The 12,890-nt window shown below is 47.5% G+C and overlaps 1 protein-coding gene across 1 annotated transcript in view; it reads left to right on the top strand.

The window, feature by feature from the left end:
• Positions 1–403: 403 nt before the first annotated feature.
• LOC309569064 (vomeronasal type-2 receptor 26-like) overlaps positions 404–12,890 on the top strand; it is a gene marked incomplete at both ends in the record, with an annotated part of 52,492 nt that continues 40,005 nt past the window's right edge. The window contains 2 exons of the mRNA XM_082274826.1: positions 404–553; positions 3,286–3,513. Coding sequence (XP_082130952.1) covers positions 404–553; positions 3,286–3,513 — 378 coding nt within the window. The remainder of the gene's footprint in view (positions 554–3,285; positions 3,514–12,890) is intronic.

The following is a 12,890-nucleotide window of genomic DNA, read 5'->3' as shown; positions in this document are numbered from 1 at the left end:
AATGTTGTACAACTCCCGATAGTATGCTTCAAATCGACGCGCAATCTCGTCGTTTCTCGAGAGTAACGTATCGTTTCAATCTCGCGGTTAGTGGATTTGGTTCGTGGCTCGAGCAGTTTGTACCGCTTGGGCTAGCAAATGTCTGCTTTTGTTTCCCTGTTCGTAGAACAACTTTTGACTGAGCAGACGCCTCCGCCTGGTTCGCTTGCCAAGCTCCTCCAGGAGCGAGGTGCAGACCTGAGCGAGATCCAAAAGGGTCTCCTTAGCTAATGACCATTTATGTGATGCTTCAAGGTGCCTGAGTTGGGCAATAAGGGCGTAAATGTGCTTTTGTCACTCCTTTTTTAAACGCGTGGCCATTTCAATAAGGGACCCTCGGACAACACATTTATGTGCCTCCCATATGGTGACGGGGCTCATACCCGGCGTGGCATTTTCCTGGAAGAAGTTGGAAAGAACCGCCTCCAACTTTTTCACCTCAACGGGGTCCTTTAATAAGGCGGGGTTCAGTCTCCATGTCTTAGATGTCACCAAACTCTCCGAGAAGCAGAGAGTAAGGGTGATCGGGCAATGATCCGATAGGAATATAGGCACAATTGTAGCTTTCATGAGGGAGACCAAGTCCCTCTGCGACAGGAAAAGGCAGTCTATCCTAGAGTACCTAGAGGGTGAAGGGTCCGCCACGTGTCATGTAGAGTCAGGGATCGCAGCTGCAGGTTTATTTGGCGAATAGCTCTATAGGGTAGGGATGAGGTGCCCGAGGAAGTGTCCACTAAAGGGTTCAAGGGGACATTAAAATCCCCCCCCCCCCCGAGGATGAGCACCCCCACTGAAAGGAGCGTAGCAAGTCTAGCACTTTACGAAGGAAGGAGACTTGGTGCTCGTTTGGGCAGTAGACATTTGCAACAGTAATGGGCTTGGTGGCAAATGTGCCCTTAAGAAACAGGTACCGACCCTCTGGGTCTATCAGTTTATCAGTGAGCTTGAAGGGGGAGGAACGAGATATCAGCATGGACACTCCCTTGGATTTTGCTTCACTATTGGTGGCATGGTGGGCAATGAGATAGGCTTTGTTTTTAAGGTGAGGGACTTTGTCAGAACGGAAGTGCTTTTCCTGAAGCAAGAGAAAGTGGGCCCCATGTTTGGAGAGAGCCGATAGTACCTGAGAGCGTTTCTCGGGCATGTTGAGGCCTTTGGCATTTAGCGAAACACATCGCAACTCCAGCGAGCGGCTTGGCATGGTCAACGAAAGTCCCCAAACTCAGAGAGTGATTGCGCAGGGTACAGCGAGTGCACATGCACAGCACAGACAGAGATGTCACCGCGCGGGAGCGCCCCCCGGCGTGTGGGGAGGAGGAGAAACCGGGGCACAGGCGACCCGCCCCAAAAGAGAGAGAAAGAGAAGCAGTATGAGAAAAAAAAAGGGGGGGGGGAGAAGACAACAGCAGCAGAAATAGGAGGGAAGAGAGGGGGAAGGGAATCAACCAGAGGTGGCATTAGATCACCTAAACCACTGAAGGGATGAAAAGGTTCTAGGTTGTCAGAGCTCCTGGCAGAAGTCGCTGTGAGGGGAGATGAGAAAAAACCAGGAGAACATAATAGCCGCACGTACGTGGGACAAATCAGCATGGGGCTGATCAATGCTAGTTTGGGAGAGTGAAAAACAGTACTATAACAGTCAAATACAAAGTGCAGTATGTTTATGCTCAGGAAATAGGCAAAAAAGAAACATTGGTAATATTCCAGACCTCAGAGGGCGTGAGGTTCAGCGGGTCCACCCCCCAAGGCCATCCGGCACACCGAGGGTCAGTCCGCTTCACCGAGGCCAAATGCAGAGCCATGCCTCCAGCACTGAGAACCAGGCATTTTAGCAACAAGACCAGTAAAAAGGGAGGAAGAGGGAGGGGGGGACCAGAGGGGGAGGGGGGAGAGGGGGAGAGGGAGGGCAGGGGGCAGGAAAAAAGGGGGGAGGGAGGAAAATGGGGAGGGAGGGAGAGGACGAGGGGGAGAGGGGGGCAGGGAGGAGGGGGCGCACGGGTAGGCAAAAGCAGTAAAGCAATTGTAATAAGGTACTATAGCAGCAGGCATCAATGTCACCGTGGCACGGCCAACCGGGTCATGCCATGGGGAGGCAGAGGCTCAGTGCGAGCAGCGTAGATAGAAAGCCCAGGTGGGGTATATGCCCTAATCTCCAACTCACCCCACCCCCCGAGACCAGGTAAAGTCCCATCATGCGAGACGGCTTCCTTCCATGTCCGGTTGGGCCCGAGGATCGCTTACCCACGGGGGAGTTCCCAAGGTCCAAAGGTTGCTGTACAGACGAAGTTCTATGTGACAAGGTTAGGAAGGAAGCTAGGTTAAATTAGAACAAGGCTAGAACATTGCGTACTTCAGGCTACCGAGTGTCAGCTGTTCACCAGGTAGCTAAATGTATCTCCCTTGTCACGTGGTAGGTAAGCTTTCCGTAAGAATAGCTGGAATTAGGTCGGAGAGGGGACGTCAGCTGCGGATGGCAGAAAGGAGAGATACCCAGTCCTGTGGGTATGCAAGGTGGGGAGAAAGAAAAACAAAAAATCCCTCCCCGTGGATCCGTGTGATTTTTATTCTCTAAAAGTTCCCATAGCCCCATATATTCTGCTTTCTGAGGAAGACATCTAAATGTTTTTTGAAGTTCTCAGCACTCTCAGCTTGTACCACTTCCTAAGGAAGGGAGTCACACATTTCTACTGCTCTAACAGTAAAGAATCCTTTCCACAATCTAAGGTTAAGCCTCCTTTCTTCTAACCTCAAATCATGGCCGCGTGTTCTCTTCAGGGAACTTACAGTAAACAGTTTGTTGCTGTTACTGAAGTCACCTTCAATATATTTGTACATTGTAATCATGTCCTCTCTTAAGTGCCTCTTCATTCTATCAGTCCTCATAGCTGAGATCCTGTGTCCTCCTTTTCAATTTTGTTGCCCTTTGCTGAACTCTTTCTAATTCATTGACATCTTTCCTGAGGATTGGTGACCAAAACTGAACTTTATATTCAAGATGAGGCTGAGCCAGTGTATTGTAAAGGGGGAGAATTATTGATTTATCTCTGGAACGATCGCATTCACAAAACAAATTACTTATTAATAGTCCCAATAAAATGTATCTGATTATAAGTGCTCAGCAAGCAGGTCATCTCATCCCGATGGCATTCTCTAAATGATATATAACTAGATAAACAATCTATAATCAATAATTTATTAAATGTTCTATATGCTTGTTACCTATAATCATTTCTGTCATTTTTTAAGCTGTCCCGCTATGTAAAGAAAGTCCAGTACAAGGATCCGAATGGCAAGGTCCTGATTTTTAATGATAAAGGAGAACTGCCAATCCCACTGGAAATTGTAAATTGGATTACAAGAACTGAAGGTATAAATATGACCTATTGGGAGCACGTGGGCCACTTTGATGGGTCCCTTTCAGAGGGTCAGCAACTTACACTACAAACAGAGCGAATATCATGGAAAGGAGACAAGGTGAGTTACACTGGAGAAGCCGATTCACAATTTTTATAAGAAACAGATTAGTTTGGACCCTAAAGCCCATCTCCTGAAAAAACCTAACCCCCTCCTCCCATCCTGTTCTTGGATGGCCAACATCTTCCCTGACTGATTTCATGGTGATTAGATAAAGGTGTCAGCAATAGCTGTGTTGTTTAGAGTTGAGCGGACACCTGGATGTCCGTGTTCGGCCGGTTCTGCCGAACTTGAAAAAAAAGTCTGGGTCCGTGTCCCGGACTTTTGCCGAACTTTTCCCGGACACCGAACCCCATTGAAGTCAATGGGGACCCGAACTTTCAGGCACTAAAACACCAATGGAAAGGGCTAGACTGCTGCAAATGGCAGCAAAACATAGTTAAGAGCATGGCGAGTGCTCTGCAAACAAATGTGGATAGGGAAATAACTTAAAACAACAAAAAAAAACCAGAAAAATAAAACAATGTTCTTCATCTCTGAAGGACGAGGCCCATATGGAGTAGGAGGGAGGTATCCGTATCCTCGGAATAGTATCTGAGGAGGCGGGGAGATGGAGAATAGGGGGAAGAGGGGGGCTACGGGTTTTTTTTTTTTTCTTGCGCTCGGATTGGAGGGGATATGTCAGGCTTGGCAATAGATTTGGTGGTAAGGAGATTCAAGGGGTCCAGGGGGATACAAGACCCTCTTTCTTTTTTTTTTTTTTTTTTCCTTTCACTAGATGAGGGAGGTTAGATACTGATGTATGTCTTCCTCATCCTATTGGGATTTGGGGGGTTGGATATAATTGGAGGGAAGGGAGGGCTTGGATTTGATTCACTTTGAGTATGTTTTTGTCACAATTTTGTAGCTTTAAGATTGCATATCCCTCCCAGGGAGGGCAAGATAAAGAAATACAAATTTTTTTTTTTTTGCAAAAGGGTTTTTTGGGGTACACTTATGGGTTTTTTTTTCCTTCACTAGATAAGGGAGGTTGGATACTGACGTATGTTTTCCTCATCCTATTGGGGATCTGAAGGGATGGATATAATTGGAGGGAAGGGAGGGCTTGGATTTGATTCACTTTGAGTATGTTTTTATCACAATTTTGTAGTTTTAAGATTGCATATCCCTCCCAGGGAGGGCAAGATGAAGAAAAATGTTTTTTTTTGGTTTGGATTAACACATAGGTGGATTGCCATTGTTAGATCACTGGAGTGTTGCGGGGTTTTTTTTTTTTTTTTTTAGGGGCCTGTAGAAGCCTGGGAGAATCTCCGGTAGGAAACTATATATGTTGAATAGAATGGATACCTATGTAATAAGATTTGTAAATATTAAAGATGGATGGTATTGTATGTTCATAACTTGTATTGTGTGAAAAAGACAATAAAAATGTTGGAATTAAAAAAAAAAAAAAAAAGGAGGGAGGTTCAGGTGATGGTGGATGTGGCGGTGTCATAGGCGTGCGCACAGGGTGTGGCGGGTGTACCTGGGCACACCCTAATCACCTAGGGCACATTAGCATTATCGCTCTGTTTGCCAGAGAGGAGATGGGAAAGATCTCCCTCGGACCTGCTCTGCTCTATTTCACTTTGCCAGCAGGGAGAGTAATGTATCGGGGCCATGTACATGTAGGCAAACACATGCATGTGTATTTCAACTTTGGGGTGCACACCCTAATGCAATAGGCTGCGCACACCTATGGGCGGTGTAGGTGGAAGCGGCGGTGGAGGAGGACCAGGGCCGGATTAAGAGCATCATGGGCTTGGTGCTGAGGATTTTGAAGGGCCTTAAGGGCCATGCCTTGGCATGCACCCAAAGGAGGAAAGGTGCAGCCATGCATGCCTAATTCAACATGGGATGCTGTCTCTGAAGCCCATAAACACATCCATGCATCAGCAACTGTCCCTCCTTGTCCGGCCTTCGTGCTGTGTGGGGAGGTTCTGAGGGAGCTGCCTGGGGAAGCGAGCATAGAAGCCAGACTTCTGTGTTTACAAGTGACAGAAGAGCGGTAACAGTGAATATGGCCAACCCGGGGCCTATATTAAGGTAGGGGCCTGGAGCTGCAGCTCTAATTGCCCCTACGTTAATCTGGCCCTGAGGAGGATGAGGTAGCCAACACTGCTTTTTTCAGAAATTTTAAATGAGGGTACACCCCAAAAGAGTGAGAAAGAGCAAAAATAGAACAATGGCTGGGTAAGGTCGGTATCCATCGCTATTCTGCACAAGGTACGGAAAAGTCCCGTGGGATCCATGCCTGGTTCATTTTAATGAACGTGAACTTGTCCACATTGTCTCTGGACAGGCGACTGCGCTTGTCTGTGATAACGCCCCCAGCCGTGCTAAATACCCGTTCAGATAATACACTGGCTGCAGGGCACGCCAGCACCTCCAAGGCATAAAGGGCAAGCTCAGGCCATGTGCCCAACTTGGAGACCCAGAAGTTGAAGGGGGCAGACCCGTCATTCAGTACATCTAGGCGTGTGCACACATACTGCTCCACCATGTTGGTGAAATGCTGCCTCCTGCTAAGACCTTCCAGCTGCTGGTGCTGCTGTTTGTTGTGGCGTGCTGACAAAGCTTTTCCACATTTCGGCCATGCTAACCCTGCCTTCTGAGGTGCTGGCGGTGCCATGGTTGAGTTGGCGACCTCTTCCTCCTCCTCCTCCTCCTCCTCTGCCTTGTGCTTCCACTGTGGCCCCGCTGTCAGGTGGGAATGCCAGCAGCATCGCGTCTACCAGCGTGCGCTTGTACTCGCGCATCTTGCGATCCCGCTCCAGTGAGTTAATTAAGGATGGTACGTTGTCCTTTTAACGGGGATCCAGCAGCGTGGCCACCCAGTAATCAGCACAAGTTAGAATATGGTCAACTCGGCGGTCGTTGTGGAGACACTGCAGCATGTAATCGCTCATGTGTGCCAGGCTGCCCAGAGGCAACGAAAGGCTGTCCTCTGTGGGAGGTGTATCGTCTGTGTCCTCTGTATCCCCCCAGCCACGCACCAGTGATGGCCATGAGCTGGCCTTGGTGCCACCCTGCTGTGAACATGGTTCCATCTCCTCCTCCATCTCCTCCTCCTCATCCTCCTCATCCTCCAGAACTGTGCCCCTGCTGGACAATTGTGTCCCTTGCGTTTGTGTGTGCAGGAACCCACCCTCGGAGCCCCTTGCGAATGACTGCCCTGAAAGCCTTGGAAATGTTACCTCTTCATCCTCCTCCTCCTCATCCTGTGCCACATCTTCTTCCATCATCGCCCGAATTGTTTTTTCAAGGAGGCATAGAAGTGGGATAGTTAAGCTGACAACGGCGTCATCGGCACTGGCCATGTTGGTGGAGTACTCAAAACAGAGCAACAAGGCACACAGGTCTCGCATGGAGGCCCAGTTATTGGTGGTGAAGTGGTGCTGTTCCGCTGAGCGACTCACGCGTGTGTGCTGCAGCTGAAACTCCACTATGGCCTGCTGCTGCTCGCACAGTCTTTCCAGCATGTGCAAGGTGGAGTTCCACCTTGTGGGCACGTCACATATGAGGCGGTGAGCGGGAAGGCCGAAGTTACGCTGCAGCGCTGACAGGCGAGCAGCAGCAGGGTGAGAACGCCAAAAGTATGCACAGACGGCCCGCACTTTCTGCAGCAGCTCTGACATATCGGGGTAGTTTTTAAGGAACCTCTGCACCACCAAATTCAGCACATGCGCCAGGCAAGGGATGTGCGTCAAACCGGCTAGGCCCAGAGCTGCTATGAGATTTCGCCTGTTATCGCACACCACCAAGCCGGCTTGAGGCTCGCTGGCAGCAACCACTCATTTGTCTGCTGTTCCATGCTCCTCCACAACTCCTGCGCGGTGTGTGGTTTTTCCCCCAAACAGGCAAGTTTTAAAACTGCCTGCTGTCGTTTACCCCTGGCCGTGCTGAAGTTGGTGGTGTTACGCTGACCGGATGAGGAGGCGGTAGAGGATGAGGAAGCGGAGTAGGAGGAGTTAGGAACAGGAGGCAAACTGAAGCACCCTGCAATCCTCGGTGGTGGAAGGACATGCGCCAAACTGCTATCCGCCTCAGGGCCATCCGCCACTGCATTTTCCCAGTGTGCCGTTAGGGAGATATAACGCCCCTGACCGTGCTTACTGGTCCACGTATCGGTAGTTAGGTGGACCTTGGCACAGATGGTGTTGCGCAGTGCACACCTGATTTTTTCCCCCACTTGGTTGTGCAGGGAAGGGATGGCTTGCCTGGAAAAGTAGTGGCGGCTGGGCACGATGTACTGTGGGACAGCCACCGACATAAGGTTTTTAAAACTGTGCGTCTCCACCAGATGGAATGACAGCATTTCAAAGGCCAAGAATTTTGAAATGCTGGCATTCAGGGCCAGGGATCGCGGGTGGGTAGGGGGGTACTTCCTCTTCCTCTCAAGTGTTTGGGAGATGGAAAGCTGAACGCTTCCACGGGACATTGTGGAGATGGTTGGTGACCCAGGTGGTGGTGTTGCTGACAGATCGTCTGTTTGCGGGGTGGCAGGTGCCGGTATCACTACAGATGTGGATGGAGCGGCCGAGACTGCAGCAGAAGAGGAAGCAGGATGAGCCAGAGACGTTTCTTGGTTTTGAAGGTGTCTACTCCACTGCAGCTCGTGCTTTGCACTTAGATGCCTGATCATGCAGGTTGTGCTCAGGTTGAGAAGGTTTATGCCTCGCTTCAGGCTCTGATTGCACAGGGTGCAAACCACTCGTGTCCTGTCATCAGCACATTTTCTAAAGAACTTCCACGCTAGAGAACTCCTTTGAGCTGGCTTTGCTGCGTTCGTTCCCTTGCTGCGTTGGGCAGTAGCAGGCGTAGTGTCTAGGGCACGGCCGCTCCGCTTCTGCACCCTGCTCCCTCTTCTGCTGTGCTGGTGGCTCTGTGCGACCACCGCCTCTTCCTCCAGCATGACCTTCATTCCATGTGGGGTCAAGGACCTCATCGTCCTCCACATCATCTTCCACCCAGTCTTCACCCCTGCCCTCCTTGTCGGTCTCCACAATTCTGAACGCTGCAGCAGTTGGCACCTGCGTTTCGTCATCATCGGAGACGTGCTGCGATGGTCCTTGCATGTACTCATCTTGAGAAATAAGTGGTTGGGCATCGCTGCACTCAATCTCTTCCACTTCTGGGGCAGGGCTAGGTGGATGGCCCTGGGAAACCCTGCTGACAGAGTCATCAAAAAGAAGAAGAGACTGCTGTATGACTTGGGGCTCAGACTGCTTGCCTGATTTGCAAGGGGGTGAGGTGAAAGACAGTTGGACATTGGCTGCAGGTGCCAACTCTGACCTTTCTGCAGTAGACTGGGTGGGAGACAATGTGAAGGAACTGGAGGCACTGTCAGCAACCCAATCTACTATCGCCTGTACATCTTCAGGCCTCATCACGTCTAGAGGCGCATGATGCCCTACCAAATACTGCTGCAGGTTCTGTCGCCTACTCACACTTGAGGAAGGTGTTTCACTTGTGCGTGTAGCTGGCACAGATCGACCACATCCTCTCCTTGCAACAGGAGCTCTACCAGCAGCACCACGACCCAGGCCACGGCCCCTATTTGACGGTCTCCTCATATTTCTGTAATTTATGATCTTGCCCTAGAAAGGTGTTTATTGAATAGCGGAACAAAACAACAACAGTATCGCAAGGGTGTATCTCACAGTCAAATATGCAAACTATGCCGCAATTTAATGTTTTTTACCCAAAAAGGGTGTATATTGAATAGCGGAATAGGAAAAAGGATAAAAAACAGTGTATCTCACACGTACAAACACAGACTAGGCCCCAATTAAAAATTTTTGTACCCTAAAGGGAGGATGAGGAAGAGGAGTAGGAGGAGTTGGGAACAGGAGGCAAACTGAAGCGACCTGCAATCCTTGGCGGTGGAAGTAGATGTGCCAAACAAATTTAAAAGGTGTATCTCACACGTACCGATACAGACTATGCCGTAATTTAATTTTTACACTCAAACAGGGTGTATATTGAATAGCGGAATAGGACAAATTTTACAAAACGGTGTATCTCACACGTACAACCACAAACTAGGCCCCCGATTACTATTTTTTGTACCCTAAAGGCAGGATGAGGAAGAGGAGTAGGAGGAGTTGGAAACAGGAGGCAAACTGAAGCGCCCTGCAATCCTCGGCGGTAGAAGGAGATGCGCCAAAAAAATTTAAAAAGGTGTATCTCACATGTACCGATACAGACGATCCCGCAATTTAATTTTTTACACTCAAACAGGGTGTATATTGAATAGCGGAATAGGACAAAATTTTACAAAACGGTGTATCTCACACGTACAAACACAAACTAGGCCCCGATTACAATTTTTTGTACCCTAAAGGCAGGATGAGGAGTAGGAGGAGTTCGGAACAGGCAGGAGGCAGACTGAAGCACCCTCAAATCCTCGGCAGTATGAGATGCGCCCCAAAAATTGGAAAGGTGTATCTCACACGTACCGACTCAGACTATCCCGCAATTTAATTGTTTTTACCCAAAGGTGTAGATTGAATAGCGGAATAGAAAATATGATATCAAAAGGTGTATGTATCTCACACGTACCAACACAGACTATCCCGCAATTTCTTCAGGAGGCAGACTGAAGCACCCTCAAATCCTCGGCAGTATGAGATGCGCCCCAAAAATTGGAAAGGTGTATCTCACACGTACCGACACAGACTATCCCGCAATTTAATTGTTTTTACCCAAAGGTGTAGATTAAATAGCGGAAAAGAAAATATTATCAAAAAAAAGGTGTATGTATCTCACACGTACAGAACCAGACGAGGCCCCGATTACTATTTTTTATACCCCCAAAGGCAGGATGAGGAGTAGGAGGAGTTCGGAACAGGCAGCACCCTCAAATCCTCGGAAATATGAGATGCACCCCAAAAATTGGAAAGGTGTATCTCACACGTACCGACACAGACTATCCCGCAATTTAATTGTTTATACCCAAAGGTTTTGATTGAATAGCGGAATAGAAAATATTATCAAAAAAAGGTGTATGTATCTCACACGTACAGAACCAGACTAGGCCCCAATTATTATTTTTTGTACCCCCAAAGGCAGGATGAGGAGTAGGAGGAGTTCGGAACAGGCAGCACCCTCAAATCCTCGGCAGTATGAGATGCACCCCAAAAATTGGAAAGGTGTATCTCACACGTACCGACACAGACTATCCCGCAATTTAATTGTTTATACCCAAAGGTTTTGATTGAATAGCGGAATAGAAAATATGATATAAAATTGGTGATTTATCAATAGCACATGTGAACAGCAGTGTCTTATATCAGTCAGCTCTGCTACAGGCTATGGAGGGAAAAAAAAATTCCCCTTTAAAGTTTGTAATTTTTAACTAGATTAGTACAGACTATGCCACAATTAAATTTTTTTAACCCAAGGGTGTATATTGAATAGTGGAATAGAAAAAGTGTATAACTTTTGAAATCACTCAATAATAGCACATGTGAACACAGCAGTGTATTATCACAGTCAGCACAGCAGCACTGAAGGAAAAACGCTGCACACAGTGACTGATAAAAAAGACTTTTCTCCCTCCTCCTCAGTGGGCAAAAAATTTTGTGTTCACTGCACCCCACACACAGCAAAATCGATGTGGACCAGCTCTGCTGCAGGCTATGGAGGGAAAAAAAATTTCCCCTTTTAAGTTTGTAATTTTTAACTAGATTGGTACAGACTATGCCACAATTTAATTTTTTTAACCCAAGGGTGTATATTGAATAGTGGAATAGAAAAAAGTGTATAGTTTTTGAAATCACTCAATAATAGCACATGTGAACACAGCAGTGTATTATCACAGTCAGCACAGCAGCACTGAAGGAAAAACGCTGCACACAGTGACTGATAAAAAAGACTTTTCTCCCTCCTCCTCAGTGGGCAAAAAGATTGTGTTCACTGCACCCCACACACAGCAAAATCGATGTGGACCACTGACACCTGCCTATCTCCAGCCTCTCCCTAAAAGGATTGATAAGATCGGTCACTGCAAACCCCCCCCCCCCCACACAGCAAAATCGATTGTAGAACACTGACCCTAAAAATCAGCAGCCTCGCCCTAAAATGCCTATATCTCGCCCTGCCTAAAACACTCCGACCTGTCCCTCAATTCTATTCGGACGCAAATGATTTTTGCCTGTCTGTCCCTAATCAGCAGCCAGCACGTATGATGTGCGCTCTGTCCCTGAACTACAGCATAATGACGCAGCGGCGCTCCGTCTCGAACTTATAAAGACTTTGTCACATGCTTCAGATGGCCAATCACAGCTACTAATACATTTGTAGGCATGGCTGGGATGGCTTAAGGCACACCAGTTAAACGCTTGTTGATTGGCTGTTGAAAGCCCGCCATGAAAAGCGCGCCAATGCATACAAAACCCGGAAATAAAATGACCGAACACGGATTTTTACCCGAATATACAGTAAAGTTTTCGGGTCCGTGTTCGGGTAACAAAAATCCAATTATTCGGTACGAACATGAATAATTCAGTCCGTGTTCGTTCAACCCTAGTGTTGATATAAATGTCGGGATATGTTCCCATCACTCATTATAACTGAAGAATAGATGAACTACAAGACATCTTCTTCATTACAGAACAAGTCCAGCTGAATGTGACTGACTACTACTAGCTACCCCCCTCCTCATCATGCAGACCGAAACATAAACATTAGGGATGGGCGAACAGTTTGGCCCGAGCATGAGTTCAGGCCAAACATTGGCTGTTTGCCCGTTCAACGAAAACCCAAATTATTGGGGCGTTCAACCATTTTTTCGGCCCGCCAAATGACCAAATTACCACAATGCACTGCGTTGCCTGAGTTTAACGCAGTATATTTTAGTGTGTTACATGCCATTTAATGCACTATAATTCAGTGTGTTAGTGCACTTTTAATGTAGTATATTTCAGTGCATTACAGCGTGTTTATCACAGTATATTTCATTACATTACTGCACGTTTAATGCTGTATATTGCTGTGTACTAGTGCAAGTTTAACTCATTACATTTCTGTGCGTTACTGCACGTTTAACCTACTATATTTCAGTGTGTTAGTGCACATTTAAAGCAGTATATTCCTGTGCGTTACTGCACATTTAAAGCAGCATATTTCAGTGCATTACTGCACGTTTAACGCAGTATATTTCAAAGCGTTGGTGCGCGTTTAACACAGTATATTTCAGTGTGTAACTGCACATTTAATGCAGTACATTTCTGTGCGTTAGTGCACGATTAACACAGAAAATTTCAGCGCATTACAGCACAATTAATACAGTATATTTCAGTGCATTACTGCTTGTTTAACGCAGTATTTTTCAGTGCGTTACTGCCTTTTTAATGCAGTATTTTTCAATGTGTTACTGCACGTTTAACGCGGTA

Source organism: Pelophylax lessonae (assembly GCF_965119305.1).
Source record: "Pelophylax lessonae genome assembly, chromosome: 1".
Taxonomy (NCBI): domain Eukaryota; kingdom Metazoa; phylum Chordata; class Amphibia; order Anura; family Ranidae; genus Pelophylax; species Pelophylax lessonae.
This window is presented reverse-complemented; position numbering and strand designations above follow the sequence as displayed.